The sequence below is a fragment of the Cricetulus griseus genome, chromosome 3 (genome assembly GCF_003668045.3).
Source record: "Cricetulus griseus strain 17A/GY chromosome 3, alternate assembly CriGri-PICRH-1.0, whole genome shotgun sequence".
In the NCBI taxonomy this organism is placed as follows: domain Eukaryota; kingdom Metazoa; phylum Chordata; class Mammalia; order Rodentia; family Cricetidae; genus Cricetulus; species Cricetulus griseus.
This window is the reverse complement of record NC_048596.1, coordinates 202,051,225-202,073,387: the sequence shown is the minus strand read 5'-3', so window position 1 is coordinate 202,073,387 and position 22,163 is coordinate 202,051,225. Positions and strand designations below refer to the sequence as shown.

The 22,163-nt window shown below is 45.9% G+C and overlaps 1 protein-coding gene and 1 long non-coding RNA gene across 3 annotated transcripts; one reads left to right on the top strand and one right to left on the bottom strand.

Annotated features, from left to right (window-relative positions):
• Positions 1-5,784: 5,784 nt before the first annotated feature.
• On the bottom strand, positions 5,785-16,794 carry LOC118237901. Of its 2 annotated transcripts, none has more exons than XR_004768887.1 (4): positions 16,738-16,794; positions 14,130-14,277; positions 9,710-10,950; positions 5,785-7,148 (listed from the first exon to the last, which is right to left on the bottom strand). It is a non-coding gene; the product is annotated as an uncharacterized LOC118237901 (long non-coding RNA). The 2 variants fall into 2 exon arrangements; XR_004768888.1 differs by lacking the exon at positions 16,738-16,794 and adding an exon at positions 15,545-15,754.
• A 4,042-nt stretch (positions 16,795-20,836) lies between these two features.
• LOC107977258 (60S ribosomal protein L17-like) lies at positions 20,837-21,773 on the top strand. The gene has a single exon (XM_035441469.1). The coding sequence runs from the start codon at positions 21,216-21,218 to the stop codon at positions 21,768-21,770; it is 555 nt and encodes a 184-aa protein (XP_035297360.1). The 5' UTR covers positions 20,837-21,215; the 3' UTR covers positions 21,771-21,773.
• Positions 21,774-22,163: the final 390 nt, after the last annotated feature.

Genomic DNA, 22,163 nt, shown 5'->3' with positions numbered 1-22,163 from the left:
TCATGGCATGCACAGCCATGCAACTGGCGGGGAGGGGGGGACACACGGATGGAGGGGAGTAGGAGAGAGCTCACTCTTTACTTTAAGCCCCATAATCTGAGTCTAGGGAGCCCCTCTTTGTAAATTCCACATCCCTAGGTTCATCCCTCCATGACAAAGAGGAAACAGAGCTTTCATCTTGGGACATGTACACATGCACTCAGTATGTGAACAATGGAAAGTGAAAATTCTCCATTATATGGTACATTCTAGACCTCAGGCTCAGGCCCTCATTTGTTGCTGAGAGCTGGGAAATTCCAGCCATACCAACAAGATGCCAGGGCTTTTTCTTATCAGTCACTCAGCATGGTGCTTAAGGAATGATATTCCATTAGTCTCTAGTTTGCTTCTCAAATCTCTGCATGAACCATAGTTCCCACAGGGTCCGTTCCTATCACTTTAACCAAATCTCTCCCCCACCTGCTTAATTGCTGCTCCCTGGCAAAAGTGCTACTGCCTGCTGCCACTTCCTAAACACTTTATGAAATCAAAGTTGAGCTGATGGCAATCAAAGTTAAGCTGATGGCTCTGCTAACATACCTACTTTTGTATTGGCTGTGGAAAAATTGATCTCAGAGAAGACCCTATCTGGCTGGCCAAAATATTAGCTTTGCTACTGAAGATCAGGATCCTTGAAATATTGAGCCTAAGTGGGGAATTCTGGAGAGAGAATGTGACCCCTTTGCACTGCAAATTGTCTTAGCTCAGACTAGGCTTTATTGACCCAGTCATGATCTAGAACTCTTTTAGGGGAAGGGTGTAGAATATTGGATCCTAATATCTAGCTTAATGTGGGTTTGTTTTATCAGCCTGGAGTTATAGCCTCTTTTTAAAATTTTTTTCTTTTAAATTTTATGTCTGTGTGTGAGTTCAGGTGCCCCAGAAGGCTAGAAGAGGGCATCAGATGCCCTGAGGCTGGAGTTACAGGTAGTTGTGAGCCACCCAACCCTGTAGGAACCAAACTTTGGAAGAGCACAAGTGCTCTTAACATCTGAGCCATCTCTCCAGCCCCATAGTCTTCCTAATGGGATTTCCTATTACAACCTGGCATGTAACTCATGGAAGGACTTGAAAAATGTGACAGATGACAGTGGGAGGAATTCTTGGATTGCTGGAGCCTGGAATCTCACAGCCACTCATGGGATGTGCAGGCAAGTTCAGCCTTCTATCTCTGTTTGGGGTCACTTAGCCTGAGAAATGTTCCTATGTGTAAAAGTCAAAGCATACTTAGTGGCAGCTACCAAGATGGTAGAACCCAGAGGCAGAACATAACACGAGCCATGGATGAGGACAAGAGAGCTGACCACTCAGGAACAGGGGAACCTGATGTACTTTCAGGAGCTGTTTAACCCTCCATGGCTTCCCTGCCATCTTCTTTGCCCACCCCCCTCTCTGCCATTCATCCTCATTTCTCTGTGTGTTCAGATCTAACACAGGTAATAAATCATCCATGTTTGAAGACCCCAGAGGGAGTCATACAATTCCTTGGTCCCAATGTCAGAGTGCAAGAAAAATGTCAAGGGATATCTTCAAGGATGTCAAAAAATTCTAGGTCTAGGTGTCTTTGACCTCTGTTCTGGCTGGAGCTGCAGAGGACACACTGAGAAGTGCTCTAGAAGGTTCTGGAAGAAGGGAGTCTACATCAGAGAGAGACTAGCAGAGCAAGTTAGTAGCTTCTTAGGAAAGTTTCCATAGGGCTATGAATTTGCATGGCATCTACCCTAGTCCAGTTTGTGGCTGTCCCCTATATGGTGGTAAGTTTGCCCTGTAGTTCTCATAAACACAAGGATGTGCCCTTCTTCACTCACCCCTCCCTCTCCCTGTAAGATTAGGTTATGAACCTGATATCCTTTCTCAATGAGGTTAGAAGTCCCTGAAATGATCTGTAGGATGAAAATCTCTCCATCATTCTGCTCTTGGCTGATATTCCACTGAGTTTTGTCCTGGAGTAACACGGAACACTGTTATAGGGAATGCTTATGGTCCACAGAGTGGCCACCCCAGGCCAGAGCTTGCTTCTGCTGTCAAAACTGTTGGATTGGCTTCATGGCTCATGTCCACACAGACAAGAGCCCATGGGCATTCAGCCCATGCCGGATGAGTCAGGAATGAATGGAGGTCCCCTTCCCATCTTGTTCCCCCCCTAGAACCTGTCATTGCCATGTGGCCTGTGTGCCACCTCCTTGGTCATTCAATATTTTATGAATGACACCTTCCAAGATTTGCTGGCACACCCTGCGACCTCCTGCCTCCATGACATCCTGATGTACTCTCGGGGACAGGCACCGCACACTGAGTCAGTCCAGATGGCCTTGGCTCCCTCTGCCAGCTCCATACCTTGCCAAGCCAGACAAACACAGCCTTTTGACCTCACAGAAGTAGGATGGCTCTGTGTTTTATCTCCCTGTAAACACATACGTGGCCCCACCTGGTCATTGCCAACCTCTGCTGTTGGTATGCCAGCTGGGGCCCTGGCATCCCTCACCTTCTCAGGGCTTACCATCCTGTGGAAGGACTCCTCCCCTCTCAGTCCTGACTAGATCATAGAAAAGCATGCCTTCTAGTGGTCAGCTGAAGCCCTCAAGGCCTCTGAAACCACAGAGTACTGGAACTATACCATACCAGGTGAGGACACAGGTACAACAGAAAAAAAGGAAGGGGTCCTGCCTTCCCCAGTGCTAATGACTCCTGGGAGTAGCACTCTACTCAAAGAAAGAGGGCCCTGGCCTCTGAAATACATGACTTCGAGATGCAGCCTCCCCAAAGGGCTACAGTGCATCCCAAAGAGAGGGCACCCACTCAGTTACACACATCTACCAGGCAGGGGCATGTGTCAGAAATTGCCCTCCCTTTCTGTTCCTGTGTATGCATGTGTGTGCACGGGGCATCATGGGCATCCTGTCTTTACCTCCTCAGCACTGAGGTAATAAACATACCACAGATTTTTTTCTTTTTTGAAACTTGGATTCTGCAGATTGAAACCAAGTCCTTGTGTTTTCCTCCAATCTCAGAATCCCTGGCTCTTGTTCTCTACAGGCTTAAAGTGAGTCACTACAGCTCAGTGGTGTTGCTGATGCTGGGTACAAGTTCACAGTAGCACATATGTGTATTCACAGTAGCATATACGTCAAAGCTACGGAATTGTTTTTGCTGTCTCTTTGATTGAAGGAGCATGTGGCTCAAAGTGTCTGGGAACTAGCGGTGAGGAGCAGGGCTCTGGTGTCGTGCTCTCCGGGGAGGCTTGCTCTGCTGCTATCTGTCCTGGGTCCTAGAGCAAGGTGCTCAGATTAGGTTGATGCCATTTCCTCCTCCACAGAGTGACCTTGACTGAAGCCCTCCCTCATGAGGCTGCTGAGAGGACAAAACAAGGCTGTGCAGGGCCCAAGATGGAAGGCCGGCACAAACACCAGCTGTCCTTTTGTCACTGTGTGGAGTCAATGCTTTGCCAAGGGGTAAAGCTGAAGCCCCTGCATTGCTCCTGAGCTCAAGGGGAGTCATGGATATTCTTCATGCACCTGTCCTCTCTGCTTCTTCCCTACCCCTGAATCTCTTTAGAATTTATTCTGGAAGGGAGAATCTGAAAGAGTACCAGTGTCTCGTGTATCTTCTCTGGCCAAGGCTACTTACAGGATTGGTGAGTAGGCTGAGGCCTGCTGGTTTGTAGAATACAAAGGGAAGACACACTTTGTCTAACTCTGCCAAGGCCCCTGCCTATGCCCTGTCCACAACCCATTCGTCCTGGGATCCTCCCTCCCCAAGCAGCATTTTTGGAAGGAACACTAACAGATTTCTACAGAGCCACTCTGAAGCCAGCAGAGGGAGAAGTCAAGGCCTTCAAGGAAGACCAGAGCAGCTCTATAGGAATCCAGTCAGAAGCACTGTGACCTTGCTAACCAGAGAAAACTGAGACCTCTGAAATTTCTGCTGTTGTAGTTGTTTTTCCCAAATGGAATCATGCTCTGCTGGAAGAAGAGAGGCTGGCCCAGAAGATTCCAGAAGCCAAAGAGACAAACAAGGTTTGGGAGACTTGGAGAGTTCCAAGATATGCAAAGCCCCTCCATGTGCTACAAAAGCAGTCAATGGCTGCTAGGGGAAAGGAGGACACACACACACACACACACACACACACACACACACACACACACACACACACACACACACACACGGAGCTGACTGCAAGTTAGAGAGCTCCTGGGATGCAACTTGCATGCACTGTTACAATTCTGGGGTGGGCTTTTCTGTGATGCCCCTTCCTCTGAGTCAACATGTTCCTATAGTCCCTTACCCACACTCTTGTAAGTAAGCACAATAAACTATTGCTTCACAAAGCTAGGCAAAGATGGAATAGTTTCTTTGGTCTGTTGTCTGTGCCCCGTCTGGGGTGAATAGATGTGTGTACGCATCTCCTCAGGAAGAGTTACACAATAGATTTGGGGAATGATTCTGTGTAGATTTCCTGGTAAAGGAGATGCACGCTGACGCCTGGAGGTGGAGAAAAGAACAATGAACTGAACAGAGACGCATGGCCCTTGTCAAGATAAAGCTGGTAAGGGAGTGAGAAGGATGGAGGAGTCTTTACCAGTGCACCAGAGGAGAGAGATAGGGACGGAAAGGCAGGGCCACTAATCAGTCTGGACAGGAAATTAATGATGGGCCTGAAATGGCTGAGATACCAGCCTCATTCTTCAAGCCCCATTTTGCTGTCATTAGCTTTCGAGAAGGATGGGAAAGGAGCTGTGGAAACCTCTGTGAAGCAACTAACTTTGTGCTTTCTCCTCTGCAAGCTGTTTTCATATTTCAATTTTGTGTTCCCGGGACTGGGGAGGCCTGGGCACACTGCTCTGGGCACACTGCTCTTGGCAGCATTGGTGATTCTGTGAGGGAGAACTCTATCTTCATAGATTTGACTGTAATTCCTACAGCAACCTGAGCCTGTAAAACCCTTTAGCCCAGCTCTTCATTTTCGCAGTTGACCTTTCCTGGAGGCCAACAGCTGCACATCATCTTTGTAATCAGGCTTAGAGACCTGAATTCTCAGTCTTAAGAATATGGAGAAGTCATATCTGTAACATCTGGGCCTCTTGTAACTGCCATATAGGAATCTGGTTTTGGAATTATCCTAACATAGAGTTAAGATGTTGAATTTACAGAAGTCACTGTGTGTGCCAATCATGGAGTCAGAGGAGGAAAGGGGAGCATCCGGTTTGATTTCTTTCTTTTTTGACTTTAACGCTATGTCTTGGTACTGTGGTTTGAAAGTGCAGCCTCCCCACAGGATCATGTATTTGAACACTTGGTCACCAGTTGGTGGTGCTGTTTTAGGAAGTGGGCCTACCGAGAGAACATGGGTTGTTGGGCAGCTCTACCCTGGGCCCATTTCTAACCTAATACCTCTCTCTATCTCCCTCCCTCCCTTCCTCCCTTCCTCCCTCCCTCCCTCCCTCCCTCCCTTTAAGCTGCTTCTTGCCTCGGATTTTCACAGCCATGAGGGAAGTGTCCACTGCAGACCCCCTGTGCTGACCCACAGGCCTTCTTGCTCTTTTCCATCTTTATGTATCTGCACCCCACATTGAGTATCTCAGCTTCTAACATCTCCTAAGACCCATACAACTAGGAAGATGCTACAGAGCATATCCTGATTCAGGATTTTGAATATTTATTAGCAAAGAAGTCCAAAACGACAGCCAAAGTGAGAGATGCATTTGTATTCCTAGCAAGGAGACACATCACCCCATATAACTTGGCACACGGCATCAGCTTGCTCTACAGCAGGGTCAGCAGCTACTCAAGACAATGGTCATCAGAGGCCAGCTCCAGCTGACCCTCTCAAACCAACACTGGAACTAAGCCTGGCATTTCATAAGACTCAGAGCAAGAGGGGAACTATCATTTTCTTCCTTGCATATCCCCAGATCCCCCAAGGGCTTCTAGTACAGTGCTCTAGTAAGAGAAAATCCAATCAGATCGCTGTTGAGTGATTGTTGAGTTGATGCATGTAGTTGTACGATGGCGTTAAAATGTTAATGATATTCAAAATAGGTGTCCTGATGTGAATACATAAATCATCTCATTTCTAGTTTATAGACACTGAATTTTGGTCCTTTCCCTTCAACTGTCTCTCTCCTCATGGGTGTATTCTTCACAGACAAGAAATGAAATTGTCTTAAACCACCAAGGATGGAGCCAGTCATCTAGCCAATCAGCTAGCAATGTGAGAAGTTCTGAGAACTAGGACCTAGAAATCAATGCTGCTGTAAGGGAAAAAATACGGAACAATGGCCCCATGGCTGAGTGTCAGCTGGAAGGAAACAGAGGGACCAGGAGTAGGGTGGCCTAGAGTTAAGGTGGGTTAGGGTTAGAGTTAAGGTGAATTAGGATTAAGGTGAATTAGGGTTGTAGCTGGGTCATTAGTGAGCTCCGTTGCGATGGCAAATATTCTATGAAGACATGCTTCCTATGCTCCTATATCATCTGTTCACATTCCTTTCAGTTAATATGCAAGCCTGACGGCACAGCATTTGAACAATGATAGCATTTGGATCTTCCAGCAAAGCTAACAGTACTGTACCTAGAAGCACTGCCAATTGAAGGGCTTATTCTGCTTCTTAAATATACTTCTTGAAACACAGCCACTGGATTTGCATAATGCATACTTTGCAAATAACTTTTGAATATTTATTTTGTTTGTTAAAAAAAAGAAGGAAGTTAGGGACTCCAGATAATAAGCAATAAGCCAATCAATGGCTGCTTAGTCTTCCAAGTTAGAGATTTGGTTTGTGATACGGATCCAGTCACCAAGTTTTCAGACTGGCATCTCATCTAAGCATGGTGACACTGAGATGAACTTGATGGTCCTCCCTGCTAGTTCAGGCCTTCAGTGAGGCTGCTCATCCTGGAGCTGACTGAAGGCAGTTGGTAAGAAACTATTACACTGTCATAGGAACAAGAAGTTCAGGCCAGGGAGCCTTTGGTTTGTGGAGAAAGTCATGACACCCATTGTCCGAAAATCAGAGTAGACAACAAAGTCTGGGCAGTCCTGTGTGCCTACCATGTCTTCCATCTTTTGTGTTCTGAAGCTTTGACATCTGACTCTGGAGAGATTGCCGTTTCTGGAAAAGAACAGACAACTTGATGTCCAATGTTAATTTACAAGCCCATCTTTAATTAAACCTTTTTTTTTTTTTTTGGTTTTTTGAGACTGTGTTTCTCTGTGTAGCTTTGAAGCCTATCCTGGCACTTGCTCTTGAGACCAGGCTGGCCTCAAACTCACAGAGATCTGCCTGCCTCTGCCTCCCGAGTGCTGGGGTTAAAGGTGTGCACCATTACAGCCCACCTAATTAAACCTTTCTTAATAATTAAACTTTCTTTAGATATTAACTAGTTTCAAGCTATCCTATCATAGAAACTGGGTCCATGGCTGATCCAGGAACCTCTCCCACAGTACCTCTGGCCTGCCAGTCTGGAGAGTTGCTGTGAATGGAAGCTTTATCATGTTGTACTTAGTCTGGTCCATATTGCATATTTCACAGGTGGTGGCAGACAACTTATATTAGGAATCATAACCCACTGGACCCTGAGGAACTGCAAAGAATCCTGGAAGAGACTGAGTCTCACCACTCAGAGCTCCTGGACTTCACTGACTGGGAAGTGTTATGGTTTGAATGTCTCCCCTGTACTCCCAAGGCTCTTCTCTTCAGCGTTGGTCTCCAGCTGGTGGATCCAATCACTGATATGATTGGCTTGTGAGACTCTGACCTAACCAATGGACTCATCCCCTTTGGAGTCATAATTTGATGGTACTGTTGGGAAGTAAGTCTAGCACTAGTTAGAGGAGGTAGGTCACTGAGGTAAGTCCCTAGGGGCTAGATCATCCCAGGCCCCTGTACCATGCAGGGAGTAGGTTGAATGAATGCTTGAGCACAGCCTCTAGGGTGGACAACTGGAGTTTGAAGTCACTTGCTACCTACTAGCCATGTGACTTCGAGCAAGGTGCTCAGTCACTTCATGCCTCTCATCCCTACTCATGCAATAGGCACTTTTTAGGATAGATGGAGGGTAATACATATTAGTATGCATATAGCTTTTAGAGCAGAGTTGCATTACAGGGACTGTGAGTAATTCCACTCCTAGTGTTTTCTAGAAATAGGGTGCCGATCACTGGTTTATTTACTTACTCTACAAGCATGGTGGGAGCTCTGACCATCTGCCGGGTGTGCTGCTCCACACTCAGTAAACCAGCAAAACAGTGGTGTGACTAAGGGTTTGTAAACAAGAATTTCCACGCCATATTGTTCGTGACAAGATAAACTTGGGAACAACCCGAATGTCTCCAAGTAAGAGACTAGTGAAATTATGCTGCAACTGTAAAGGGGAATAAAGTGTTGACTCTAAAGGGCTGAAATAGAAAAAGCTTCTAAATGCACTGAAATGTGAAAAGATATTTATAATGCTGTCACTTGCCCCAGGGCCTTTGCATTTTCTGTTCTTTTTGCCTGGAAAACTTGACATGGCAATTGCTCAACAAATGATTGCTGAATGAATAAGCTTAACTGGGGGAAAAATCAATTGTAAAACAATACAAATTATGATTTTATTTTCTAGATACATAAATAGTAGATAAAATTGAGAATGATACCAAATATTACAATGGTTATGATTGCTTAATCAGGCTTTAGATGGTATTGGCTCTTTCTTTTTGCTCATTTAGATTGTCTAGTTTTGATCTAATAACCAAACTTATTTTTAATGGGCAATTTACTTTTCAATGAGTATTCTATGCATAAAAAATCAAATGCAGTTCACCTTCTACATAAAAACAATAATCCAGTTGCCACACAAGCCTGAAGACCCAAGTTCAATCCCCAGGAACCTGTATAAAAAGGCCATATGCAGCTGGCCTTTAATCCCAGCACGCAGGAGGCAGAGGCATACAGATTGCTGAATTCAAGGCCAGCCTGGCCTACAGAGTGAGTTCGAGGACAGCTAGTGCTATACAGAGAAACCTTGCCTTGAAAAACAAAGCAACAACAAAATAAAGCAAAAAGACCAGTTGCAGTGGTGCACATCTGTAATCCCAGCACTCCTAAAGTGAGAGACATGAGGGAGCTAGAAGAATGTTCCAGGAGCTCATGGTTCATTAGCCTGAACTACACAACTCATCAACAGAAAAAAAAAAAAAAAGAGAGATATCATGTCTCAAAATAATGCTACCCCCCACACAAATGATAACAAATAAAATAAATAATGATAGTTAAGAAGCCAGAAAAATAGTGTATTAATATTAATACCTGTCAGTCTCTGTGCCAGGCACCAGCCAAGTTGGGCTGTATGTGAGATTTTTGTTAAGAGTTGCCATGACTGGAGCAAGAAACCCTTATGATTTGATTTGGGTCTATGGTTCGTTCTCTCTCTCTCTCTCTCTCTCTCTCTCTCTCTCTCTCTCTCTCTCTCTGTGTGTGATGTGTGTGTGTGTGTGTGTGTGTGTGGTGTGTGTGTGAGAGAGAGAGAGAGAGAGAGAGAGAGAGAGAGAGAGAGAGAGAGAGAGAGAGAATCTGTCTTTCTGTCTGGCTTCATCATTTAGCATGATGACATTTTTATATTTCATCTATCCACCAGGGATCTTTATGGTTGAATAATATTCCACCATATATACCAATGACATCTCACTTACACTGTGCTGTTGTCTGCTGGACCAGTGGGTTGCATCTACCATGGTACTCCTAGGAACCACACTTCTGGGAACTTAGGTATATAGATTGAGTCCCTCCTTCCTGCTTTGGAAGATGAAGACCCAGATGTGGCCTGTGGGATCCTGTAGAAATGCTGATCCACTTTTTGAGGCACTGACATGGTTTTCCACAGTGGCCAGAGTCCCATAGACTCAGAAGGAACCATCACAGTGCATTATACTTTGACATCGCTTTCTTCCTAATTCCACCTTCCTGTCCTCCCCTTTTAGTGCCTGTACCTCTCTTTCCCTTACAGAAAGTCTCAGAGGATAAAATAATGAACACTTTCAGGAGCCCAAGTCCAGGCTAAGAGTCTCTTGTGATGCCCCTGAATAAAGGGGCAGGCGCCCTTGGTACCCATGGTGTGGGGCTGAGGTTCCAGCCAGACTCCATGATCAGTCACTGCTTTGCTTTCTCTGGGGAAACCTCAGCCTCTCATTCTTCCCTCCTCTGTAAGATGCCTTTGCATTCTGGCTTCCAGACCATAAGTGGATCTACTACATGAGCATACTCAGAGAATAGAATGTTATGCCACAGGTTTGAGTTTTAGTAAAATGCTCCTTTGGGCAAGCTGTGTCATCTCACTTTCACAACAGATTGTGTCCATCAGGGACAGCAGGGTAGGGACACGCCACAGCTTCTTGCATCCTGTACTCCCTGCTTTCAGGGACAAATATGTCTTTCCCTTTTGTAGGAGTTAGCCCCTCTATGGTATGTGAGCAGACACTGTTACCAAGGCTTCATGGAAGATGCTGGCAAAGCAGAAATCAGATAACAGCGATAGAGTTGAGAGCTTGAATCTCATGGACTGGGGTTCCTTAGTCATCAGTGCCTCTTTTCTTTCCTCACCAAGACATGAAGGCATCTTCTTCTCAGGGATGAAGCATCCCAGTCCATACAAGGCTGGGTGGCCCCTTCATCACAGAAGCTGAAGAACTGGTTCTAAGTGAACTTAAAAGATGGACTGGGAGATCCCCCACAGTCCACCCCAGAAGGTCCCAGGCCTGTTAATGATTTCCTCATCGATGCTTACTCTCCAAATGATCTCTGGAATGTGTGTATCCGTCAGGGGGGGTGTGAATAGACAGCCTGCTACTCCATCACTAGATCCACATCAGCAAAGAAGCAGAGTTGCAGGAGCCATGGCTCCACAGCCTTGTGTGTGGTTCTTCAGACTTGACACCTGTGATAAATCACATGCATGCTCCACTGTCCTTCCCTTCCAGGAGGGGACCATATGACAGCAGGGCAAGGGAAAAGCACGGGCTTACACAGCCGCACTCCTGGATACCTGCTTTTCATCATTGTCCTGGTGTGGCCTTCAAGGCCCCAAAGAGTGAACCTGACAGAATGGGTGAGGTGGCTATAATTTATAGATCTCCCTACCCCGGCCTATCCCATCCTACTGATTCCCAGCTTCTTTAGTAGATACCCGGCTTCATTCATAGCTGGAAAACAGATACCAGAACCAGACAAATGGCAGTTAGAAGAAAAATGAATTCCACCATCTTAAATTCAGTGTTCAATGTCTTTGAAGAGAGACTAGCAGTAGACATTACACACAATGGTGTGTAAGGACTTAAATATGAGTGCTGGAATTCCCCTTTCCACTGTATTTGTGTGGTGTGTGTGTGTGTGTGTGTGTGTGTGTGTGTGTGTGTGTGTGTGTACTCGATTGTGCACACATGTGCATGCATGGGTATATCATAAGCAGAGGTCAACTCTAGCTGTTGTTTCTCAGGCTCTAATCACCTTGTTTTTGAGGCAGGGTCTCTCATTGGCTTGAAACTCACCAAGCAAACTAGACTAGCTGGCCAGCAAGTCCCAGGGATCCATATGTCTCTACCTCCCCAGAATTGGGATTGCAAATGTATGTTGGCAGGTCTAGCTTTAAAAAACAAAACAAAACATGGACTCTGAAGGTCAAGTTCAGGTCTCACATTTGCAAAGTGAATATATTTGCTGGCTGAGTCATCTCTGGAAGTCTTGAAAGTAGACCTGGTATAGAATGATGAACAAGGACTTAAATCCAAGTCCTGGAACCCCTTTTCCACTGTATTATATTACACAGAGCATAACTCTGTGGCAGCCTTCGTAGCCAATGTGAAGGCTCCTGACTGCAAATGTCTCTGCCCTCTTATTAAACTCCACCATTGGATTCATAATATCAGGGTTCTAGCACACCCAAGGTGGCAGGTGGTCTTGCTGCTGGCAGCCAGGCAGCTACGGAGCCAGACCGTGCCTGACAACCCCATCTCATTTCCTTTGCCTCCTTCCTGAACTCAACAAAATGAACAGGAATGTCACCACTATTTATGTTTTATAAATGCTAATGCCACAGTATGTTGCCTGAGATGTAAAACAAATGTGCTTGCCAGTGATAACGCATTCATTTAATTTAGATGCTAAATACACAATGAATAATGCCATCAACAAGGTGGGATGAGGGAAATGAGCCCGTAACTCCTCACACCGTTCAAGGAGGAAGCCACAGGAAAGTATTAAGGCTTCTGGTAGGATTACCATGCTTGAGAGAAGCAGAAAGCCATGATTTCCTTTGAGGATATCATTTGTCCCTATTATAGTTAATAACTTCAATTAGAGACCTCAGGTTCATTCAGAGAATCACTGTTCCATCTCCTGTTTTTGTACAAGGATGATGACCATAAGCTTTCATGTGAATTCGTAGGTGTTTTGAAATAGTGGTAGGCATTAGTGGTCATCAGTCCAACAGCTGTTACAGATGAGGGGCCAGAAGGAGAAGTCATGAAATACCCATTCCTGTAAGACAAAGGGAACCATGGTAGTGCCCTCATTTGATTTCCATTGCTGTGATAAATATCATAGCCAAAACCAACTCGAGGAGGAAATTTTATTTGGTTTATACTTCCGGACTGGAATCCAGCACTGAGGGAAGTCAGGGCAAGAACTACTTGCTTCCCTGACTTTCCCAGCCTGTTTTCTTATACAAAAAATAACCACTTGCCCAGGAGTACCACTACCCACAGTGAACTAGGCCCTCCTACATCAGCCAATCAAGAAAATGCCCCTTAGACATGCCCATAGGCCATTCTCATCAAGACAGTCACCCAACTGAGACTCCCTCAGGTAACTATGGGATGTGTCAATTTGACAACTAAGAGGCACAGCAATACTACACATTTTAGGAAACTGTGTCTAGAAAATAGACTAACTTTGTGGCGTGTATATCATAAAGGATAGGGAATCATTAAGGAAGATATCACAGTCATTTTACCTGTTGCTCATATTGAAAGAAAGGCTTATTTTAGTTCCCAGTTCAAGGAAACATAGTTCATTATGGTCGTTAGTTATAATGGCAGGAGTGGGATGGCTGGCCACATTGCATCAAGAGTCAGGAACCAGAAAGAGGTCAGGAAGTGGGTCTGTATTATAAAACCTCAAGGTCCACCCCCAGTGACCCACTTCCTTTAGTAGGAATCTACTTCCTGAAGGTTGCACAGGCTTCCAAAACAGTGCCACCAGCTGGGGAACCAAGTGTCAAAAAAAAAAAAAATGAGCCTATGGGGGTCATTTCACATTTGAACTTCAACAGAAGATGATTTTTAGTCAAGCTTCATCTGAAAGGATGTCTCTGTGTGGTAGCACTCACAGTCTGCTCTCCCTTGCCTCTCCCAACTAACCAGTACATACAGTTCCCAATTGGACAACATCTATGGAACTCTAATAGAAGGAAGGTGTAAGTCTGAGATTGGCGATGGGTGAAAAAGAAAACAACGTTAAGTCCTGTACAGGCCTTTCTGGCCTCCTGATATTACCTGCCACACAGATTGCCTCCTGTGGTGCTCCAGGGCAGCTGAGGAGGTTGTTGCATGCTTTGGAAAGCTGGTTGTATGGATGCTGGCTGCCCTAGGTGGTCTTCTAGTAGTCCTAGAGAGTCCAAGGATCTGTTTCCCAGAACATTTTTTCCTGTTCCAAATAGGGTTTGAATAGCTCAGGTCTACATGAGGTGATGGAGCTCTGAAGCCAAGCTCTGAGGGGTCACCCCAAGACATAGTTCGGGGGAGCACCCCAATACACAACTCTGGGAGTTGCTCTAAGGAGATTACTCTGAGACCCAGCTTGCCTGGCATGGAGTGTGTGTGTGTGTGTGTGTGTGTGTGTGTATGTGTGTGTGTGTTTTCCCTGAGTGTCCATAGTTAGCTATCTGAAATTTAATTAGGGCTTAAGCATGCTCATCACTTTAGCAAAGTTGAACTGCTAAGTTCCCTGTGAAGTCACGTACAAAATAAGGCTCTAAGCTGACTGGATTTAAATCTTTCATTATTTTCAGTGATCGTGGGCATGTTGGGATGACAGTCAGGTGGGAGGTGAGTGACTAACCTTGTTGAGAGAATTGGGACACATGGTTACCCCAGAAGGCTTCCTTCTGTCCGTCTTGATTCCTTCAGTAAGGTTCAGTTGACCATTCTCTTTGTTAATTTCCACCCAAAGAGTCCAGTGAGGTGCTGTGGGTACCAGGTGACCTGTCCTAACAGAGGTGGGATACATTAAACACTTAGCATCCCACAAATATGCAGACCTTCACTCTACAAATGAGATTTCTCTATCTATCAGCTTACCATCTGATAGGGCCTTCTCTTAAAACCAACAGATGAAATGTCCTGAAAGCATTTCAAGCCAGTTACCTCAGTGAGGCCATGCTTTTTCCACCCACACAGGTGGGCACAGCAGGATTTCCAGGAGCAGGTGGAAACTGGGCTGATGGCAATTGGGTTTCCAGGAGGTCAGTCCTGTGCTGTGTTGGGCCTTTCACCCAATGAGCGTGTCTCTGGCATTCCTGGAAATCCTCAGACCTAACAAGTGACTGTCTCGCCTTGCTAAGTCAGCCCTCTTCAGTTGAAGCATAAGGCAGGCTACAGTTAGCATCAGAAGTGGCTGTGGGAATAGAGGCCAAGACAAATGGGAATCTGGGGTTGGTTAGCTAGAGATCCAGCCAATATTAGAAGCTGAGACAATGTGTGGGATATAACGGTGGCAGACTAGTTTAAGCTATTGTCTGTGCTCATTGAAAGTGGTGAGCTACAAAAGGCCAGCCTCCTGTTATTAGGCCAATAGGACGGCATGATGAGTATAGAACTCGTTGGTCTAGGAGATGGCTCAGTTAGTAAAGCGATTGACTTGCCAATGTGAGGACCTAAGTTCAGATCCCCAGGACCTACATAAAAAACTAGGTGTGGTGGCACTTGCCTATAATTCCAGCAATGGCAAGATGGGAGGCAAAGATGGGGGAATCACTGAGGTGCGGGGTCCAGATAGCTTAGCCTACTTGAAGTCCCAGTTCAACAAAAGACCCTACCTCAAAGGATAGAAGGCACCTGAGGGCCAACACCTGAGGTTGTTCTCTGACTATCACATACTTTGTGTGCACACTCACACGCGCACACACACAAACGTCAGAACTTATGCTGCCTGTCCACCTTCGTCTCTGGAAAGCCTGATGCAGAAAACAGACATCTCTCAACTAAAGGAGGAATTGGTAGGTGCACCCCAAGATAGCCCTGCAGACCATCACCCGCGTATCTCCATTCCCATGCCCCTAATGTCCACACTTGCTTCCATACCCACTCACTAGTGTACACACCCAGACCTCCTAATGTCTACACCTCCATCATTAGTGTACAACCCTAACCCCTAGTGCCTATGCACTTACCTGGAACTCCCTAAGCAACCTCTCCCCTAGAAGGAAGATTGTATTTAGGGACTTCTAATGAATGGAATCTGGTGAAAAGACTTACTGTCACTTCCTGGCTCCAGTTGTAAATATACTGTGGCTCCTTTTTCTGTGTGATTCTTGTCTTTGCTTGGATGACTGACCTGGATCAAGCCATATGACCTGTTAGCCCTGTGGAGAGGCTTGTGTGGTTGGATTTCAGGGCCGGCTGACAATCACATCATTTCTGCTCTAGGAGCCGGGTTTCAGTGAGAAAATGATGGGTTGGAATAACCCTACTTCCTGCCCAGATGAAACCAGAGTTCAGCAGATAGTGTAGCTGAAACTTCATGAAAGAATCAGAGACTGTGGCTAGTCTACCCTTGTATTCATAGAAAAGCTATGAGATGCTTAAATTAAACATATTTTCATTTAAGCCACTAATTTAGGATAATTTGTTTCAACATGACTCTTTCAGATTCGTGAGAACTAAGGCATTTCTTTGGCAGTCCTAATTTTTTTTTACATTTTAGCATTAAGGAAGGAGTGGCTAAAGGTCGGAGTCAGAATGTGACTTTGCAGGGAAGCCCTCAAGAAGCCAAGGAGACAAAATAAGTCACCTCCCCTGCCCACTCTGGTGTTTTCTCGAGGGCTAGGCACCTGAGCAAAACAGCTGCCCAGGGCAGAAGAGCAATCATAAAAACAAGATATCTATGCAGTGGTCTTATTGGCAAGAGAGACAAACAGGTTCAAAGACACAAGTTCTTCTTAAGGGCCCTGAAAGAGGTTTAACATTAAATAAAGAAAAGTATACTTAAGCTAAGCAGTTCTGGTCAAGGTGTGGTCCTGTCAGTCACTATCAGTCCCATTACCCTCTCAGCTCCAGTCAGTTGTACAAAGTGGTCTGTTAGGTTGTCAGAACTGTGTGACCTCTCTTCCTGGGAGAAAAATCCTCCTTCTAGCTGGCACTAGGCTTCACCCTTTTCCTTTTCCAACATGAATATTGCTGGGAAAATTCTATCTCTTTGGAGGTAGGCATTGTCTTAACAGATAGACACATGGGGAGCACATTGTCTCTCCTCGGAATGTCTTTACTCTGGCGGATGGTTACATTGTCACTATGGATAGCTTTCATTGGCTGTAATCCACCTCCATAAAGGCCCCTTGCAAGGCTGCTGCTGCTCTGGCCTCTGCTTGAACCCTTGGGTGGGGTGAGGGCTCCACCCATCCCCTCCCTCCCCAGTAATGTCTAAATACATGCAGACTATCATTTTTTACCTTGTGAAGAAGGGGTCCCTGCCACGTGGAGTGTGCTTAGCAAAATCTGCAAGCCAACTGCGAATCCACAGGATGTTTATGATATCTTTATAGATTAAAAACCACAAGCCAGTACACCATGTGTCTCCACTCATGTGTGTGCACACTTTGTGTTTATGGGCATACCTTCGTAGTAAAGTGCCCAAGGCTTGCATGGAAGATGTGGACACTTTGCCGGGTGTCCTGGCTAATAGCTTGCCTCGTCATTCCCTGCCCGACCACCCACAGAAGCTTCAGTACCAGTGTGTAAAATGTATTCAAGTGCCAGATGAACTCTGAATGGTGGAGATTGACACTGCTGCTTAGTGGGAGGGATTTTTCAAGTTGAATTTGACATACACAGACTTTAATCCTGGCTCCCCACCTTCCACAGCCTCACTTAGCATTCCCGTGTCTCAGCTTTCTTTATAAAAGGAAGTAAATAAGCCTGCCTTCCGAGTGTGACTGACTGGATTAAATAGGAAATTAATGTGGCCATTCTTTGTGACTATCAAGCTGCTTTGTTCGGGTATTCCTCACCTGCCTACTCAATGTCTCTGCATAAAGTGCTGGAAACAGCCATCAGGATGGAAGACAGACATGCAACAGTTAATTGCACTGTGTGTAGTTTGGTTGATTCTGAAGTCTCTCCATGTCTGTCTGTCTATCTCTTTTTTCCTTCCTCTCTCCCTCCCTCCCTCCCTCTCTCCCTCCCTCCTTCCCTCCCTTCTTCCCTCTCTCCCTCCCTTTCTCTCTCCTCCCCTTCCTCCTCCCCGCCTCGCCTCTCTTTATGTGCATATGATATGTGTATGCATGTAGGGGATGCCACAGCATACATGTGGGGGTCAGAGGACAGCCTTGGGTGTTGGTCCTCACTCTCCACCTTGTCTGAGGTAGGATCTCTTGTTTCACTGCTATACATCCCAGGCTAGCTGGCCTTTGACTTTTCAAGGGTTCTCCGGTCTCCACTTTCTATTTATCCTTAAGAGCGCTGGGATTACGGAGTGGTGTTACCATGTCTGGCTTTATGTGGTGCCAGGGTCCTAGACTCAGGTCCTCACTCAACCTTATGCATTAACCACCAAACCACTCCCCTCACCCAGTTCTGAAATCTTTATGGAGAGGCCCTTCCAGGTCCAGTCCAGAAGCAGGGAAAGCTTCAGGCTGAGCCAAGGAGGAAGAACACAACATTCCAAGCAGAGGAAGCTGGATACCTTTGACCCGGAACCTCATCCTCACTGGCACTGGCACCAATGATGCAATGGGAAACCACCAATTGAGGTTTTTAACAGATTTACTTTTTCAAAGAAGTTTTAGCTTCAAGTAGAAAATATGGAGAGTTACCATATACCCTTGGCCCCTCTGCACACACATAGCCACCCATAGTATCGACAACTCTCAGCAGAGAGGTTTATGTGTAGTTACTAATGGGTCCATATGATCATGTCATGATCTCCCCAGACCCCTAGTGTACATCAGAGTTCATGCCTGGCATTGTACTCTCTGAGATGTTTGATAAATGTGTGAAAGTATGCATCATCACTGTGTCACTCAATGGCATCTTCCTCTTAAGGCTGACACTAGTGAGGGGAGAGATGGGCTCAGAATTGCATTAAGATCTGTGACAGCCACAAGGAAGGTTGCAAAGAGCCATTTGGGAAGTTGTCCTAAAGTAGAGAAACTGCAGAGGTTTGTGTTAAAAGCATAGGGGGGCAGGGAGAAAATCAAGAAAGGAGATTAAGAGGGGAGCTAAGCACCCCAAAGGGTCTCAAGAGGTGAGAGCAGCAGGAAGGTGAGTGGCAATCCCAGAGGGAACTATCTGGCCTTGCTCCAGGTGTAATTTACTGAGCCCCAGGTCCCTAGTGAGACAGTTCAAACAGTGTTCCCAGGTCCACGACTTCATTTCAGGAGTTGCCTCTGTGTCACACCCTGGCTTCCTGGATGCCTGTTTTGCCTGTGGTTACTTGGCACATGTGACCCCATCCTTGCACCCACAGGCACACCCTCCAGGCTGATGCTGAGGCACACGGGATGTGTGGCACACTCACTTCTCACTTTGTCTTTCACCTTCCTCCCCTAGGCCAAGGACAGTGGCTTCAGGAGTGATTTTCCCACCCACCTGTGCTTTAGTTTGCACAGAAAGCAAGGATGACTGGTAAAGTGTATCCAGAGGAGGAAGCAAAGGGCAACACTGTGGCTCACACCCATGGTCCCAGAACTGGGAAGGCTGAGACAGGAAAATCCTGAGTTAGGGGCCAACCTAGGCCACTTAGGGAGACACTGTGTCAAAACAAAACAAAGCAACAAATAAACACAGCTAAAAGAAAAACAAGGAGAGGAGGCTGTGGTGGAGGAAGACTGAGGGAGTAGGATCCCAAGACAGGAAACATTTCACCTCAAATTTCAGGTTTTGTAAGAAAAAAAAAAAGGAAAAACAAACTCCAACTTGGACAGATTGATGTTTGGCAACAAATAAAAAGCTTTAGAACAGTCTGCAGAGTTATCAAAACTCCACACCTGTCCACAGTCCCTATTCATCTCCAGAAAAAGAAATGTGTTTAGGAAATGTGCAAAACTTGGCTTTGGGGAGAGAGTCTTGTGTTTGACAAGTGATTATGGGGCGTTTACAAATGTAAACGGCATGAAGCCTTCCAATCTGCTCCTTATTAGTGTTCCTGAACTTGAACCCCCGCCAGGGGCCTCCTCCCTCCTCCCTCCTCTATTCTTTTTCCCTTTCCTCTCCGCTCAGACCTCCCATCTCTCCTCCCCTTTCCCTTCTCTTTCACTTTCTGTTCCTTCCCTTCCAATCCTCCCCTCCTCGCTTTTTTCTCTTTCTCTCTCCTTTCATCTCTTACTTTCCTTTTCTGTCAATGTGACAGCATTTTGATGTTTTTCCCTACTTGAAAATATTCAACTTCTCTTATTTATTTATTTATTTTATTTATTTATTTGCTTGGCTTGCTCCCATAGCCATGTGTCTGTATGTGAGTGCATACAAACAGAGGTGATAAAAAGACACTGGGTGTCCCCTCTGTCACTCTCCATTTATTCCTTTGAGGCAGGGACTCTCCTTAAACCCTGTAGCCTATGTTTTCTCAATTGTTTTGTTAGCGGGCAATCTCAAGAGATCCTCCAGTCTCCACCTACTTTAGAGCCTGGGTTTCAGGTATGCAGGAATGTTCATCTTGTTATGCAGGTGCCAGGATTCAAATTCCAATCTTCACGGTTGCATGGCAGACACTCTTGACTGCTCAGCCAGCTCTCCAGCCCCCTGGCTTCTTGTTCTCATTCAAGACTCCAAAGATGTCAAATAAGGGCTTCTGCAGAGGGATCAACCTTGAGGCACAGCAGTCTCAAGGGAATCAATCACCATGTGGATCTAGGAACTGAACCTAGATCCTCTGCCAGAGCAGACAGTACCCTTAACCTTAACTGCTGAGCCACTCCTCCAGCCCCGTGTCTCTTTTTTATTTTTTTGGACTTGTTTTTTGTGCGTGTGTGCTGGAGTTGGGACCCCTTGCCTTGGACATTGGACATGCTAGGCAAGCCACCAGTTGATCCACACCCTAGGTCATTGTTTTGTTTGTTTGTTTGTTTTTTCTGTATCCCAAATTGAAATGTGTTTTCTGCCTTAGGTCACTCAATGAAAAAGTTCTGGCAGTGGACTTCCCAGTGGAGAAGTGTATTCTATTCATGCAGTCAGGGATGGCTAAGTAAGTCTTTGAGTGTCTGTATAAGCAGACTGCCTGCTCATTAGGCTAGCAGACACGTGTGCTTGTAATTCCTTAGAACTCATTCAATAATTCCCCATTCCAGTGTTCCAGGTCTAATTTTAGTTCATGTCTTAGTAAAGAAAACAGCAGTCACTATGCTAAGTGTCTGTAAATATAATGGGACAGGGACCTCCCCAGAGAAATCATCCACCAGGGAGGGGACCAAGTCATTACTGCCCCCAAAGAAAGAACAGAACCACCAGCTGATTGTGACAATCAAGTCCTCAATGGTCCCAGTGTCCTGTTGTCTTCACAGAGCTCTTGGTGAGTAAGTGTCCAGGCCAAGTCACACAGTGAAACACACAAGGGTAAGAAGGATGTCATCGTTGCAGCAAGCTAAGCCTGGCCTAGGAAGAAGCCAGAGTCCAGAGTGCAGGGTGTGACATCAAAGAGCACACATGGTGCCCTGAACTGGGGCTGCTCTGCCCTTGGCAGCTGTGGTTCTTACTTCATAAGTGAAAAGAGGGAAGGAAAACTCGCACTTCTTAAACCATGGTTTTCTGAGTGGAGCCTGAAGGTGCTAATTCTGGCCCCAGGCCACAGGGACCCTCCCACAGTGCTCCCTCTGCTTCTGAACCCCTTCTGTGGACTTCTCACATCACTGCCTGTGGGTGTGCGAATGGTCTCTTTGTTTTAAAACCATCAGAATTCGCTCTTCCTGTAAGGGACCTGAGGTAACCTGTGAAGATGGTTCGCTACTCTCTCAATCCAGAAAATCCTACAAAATCATGCAAGTCAAGAGATTCAAATCTCCGGGTTCACTTTAAGAATACCCATGAAACTGCCCAAGTCATCAAGGGTATGCATATCCAAAAAGCCACCAAATACCTGAAAGATGTCACATTGAAGAAGCAATGTGCGCCATTCCGGCGATACAATGGTGGAGTCGGCAGGTGCGCCCAAGCCAAACAGTGGGGCTGGACACAGGGTCGGTGGCCGAAGAAGAATGCTGAATTTTTGCTGCACGTGCTTAAAAATGCAGAGAGTAATGCTGAGCTTAAGTGTCTAGACGTAGATTCTCTGGTCATTGAACACATCCAGGTGAACAAAGCACCTAAGATATATCCACAAATTTACAGAGCTCAGAGCTGGATTAACCCATACACGAGCTCCCCTTGCCACATCGAGATGATCCTCACAGAAAAGGAACAGATTGTTCCAAAGCCAGAAGAGGAGGTTGCACAGAAGAAAAAGATATCCCAGAAGAAACTGAAGAAACCAAAACGTATGGCACAGGAATAAATTCAGCACGAAAGAAATGTAGATACAAGAAAAAAAAAATCAGAATTCTACTGATGCCACAAAGCCAGAGATCCTCTGAGTTCTTTGTAAGCGAAGCACTTCTAACTCTTGCTTAAACTTCATAGTTCCTTTTAATTGGACTATTTTCCAGGTCACTTCCCCATCTCCTTATGAAGGGACGGCTCCCCATTTCGGCAGCCATGACAGTAACACGTGCTTGCCATGACCTTGTCCTAATCACTAGAAGTCAGATGCCTGCCTCGTAGCAAGGCACCAATCAGAAGTTAGCTGTCAGCGCTATGCTTTACGGCTCTGGGGGTGCTTTATGGACAAGTGCACAGCAATGACGTGCAGAGCATAGCAACCACCCTGGGAGGGCCTATGGGCCATAAC

Bases quoted from the DNA above. Each gene is read 5' to 3' on its own strand.
- LOC107977258 (XM_035441469.1), top strand. From the start codon at position 21,216: ATGGTTCGCTACTCTCTCAATCCAGAAAATCCTACAAAATCATGCAAG.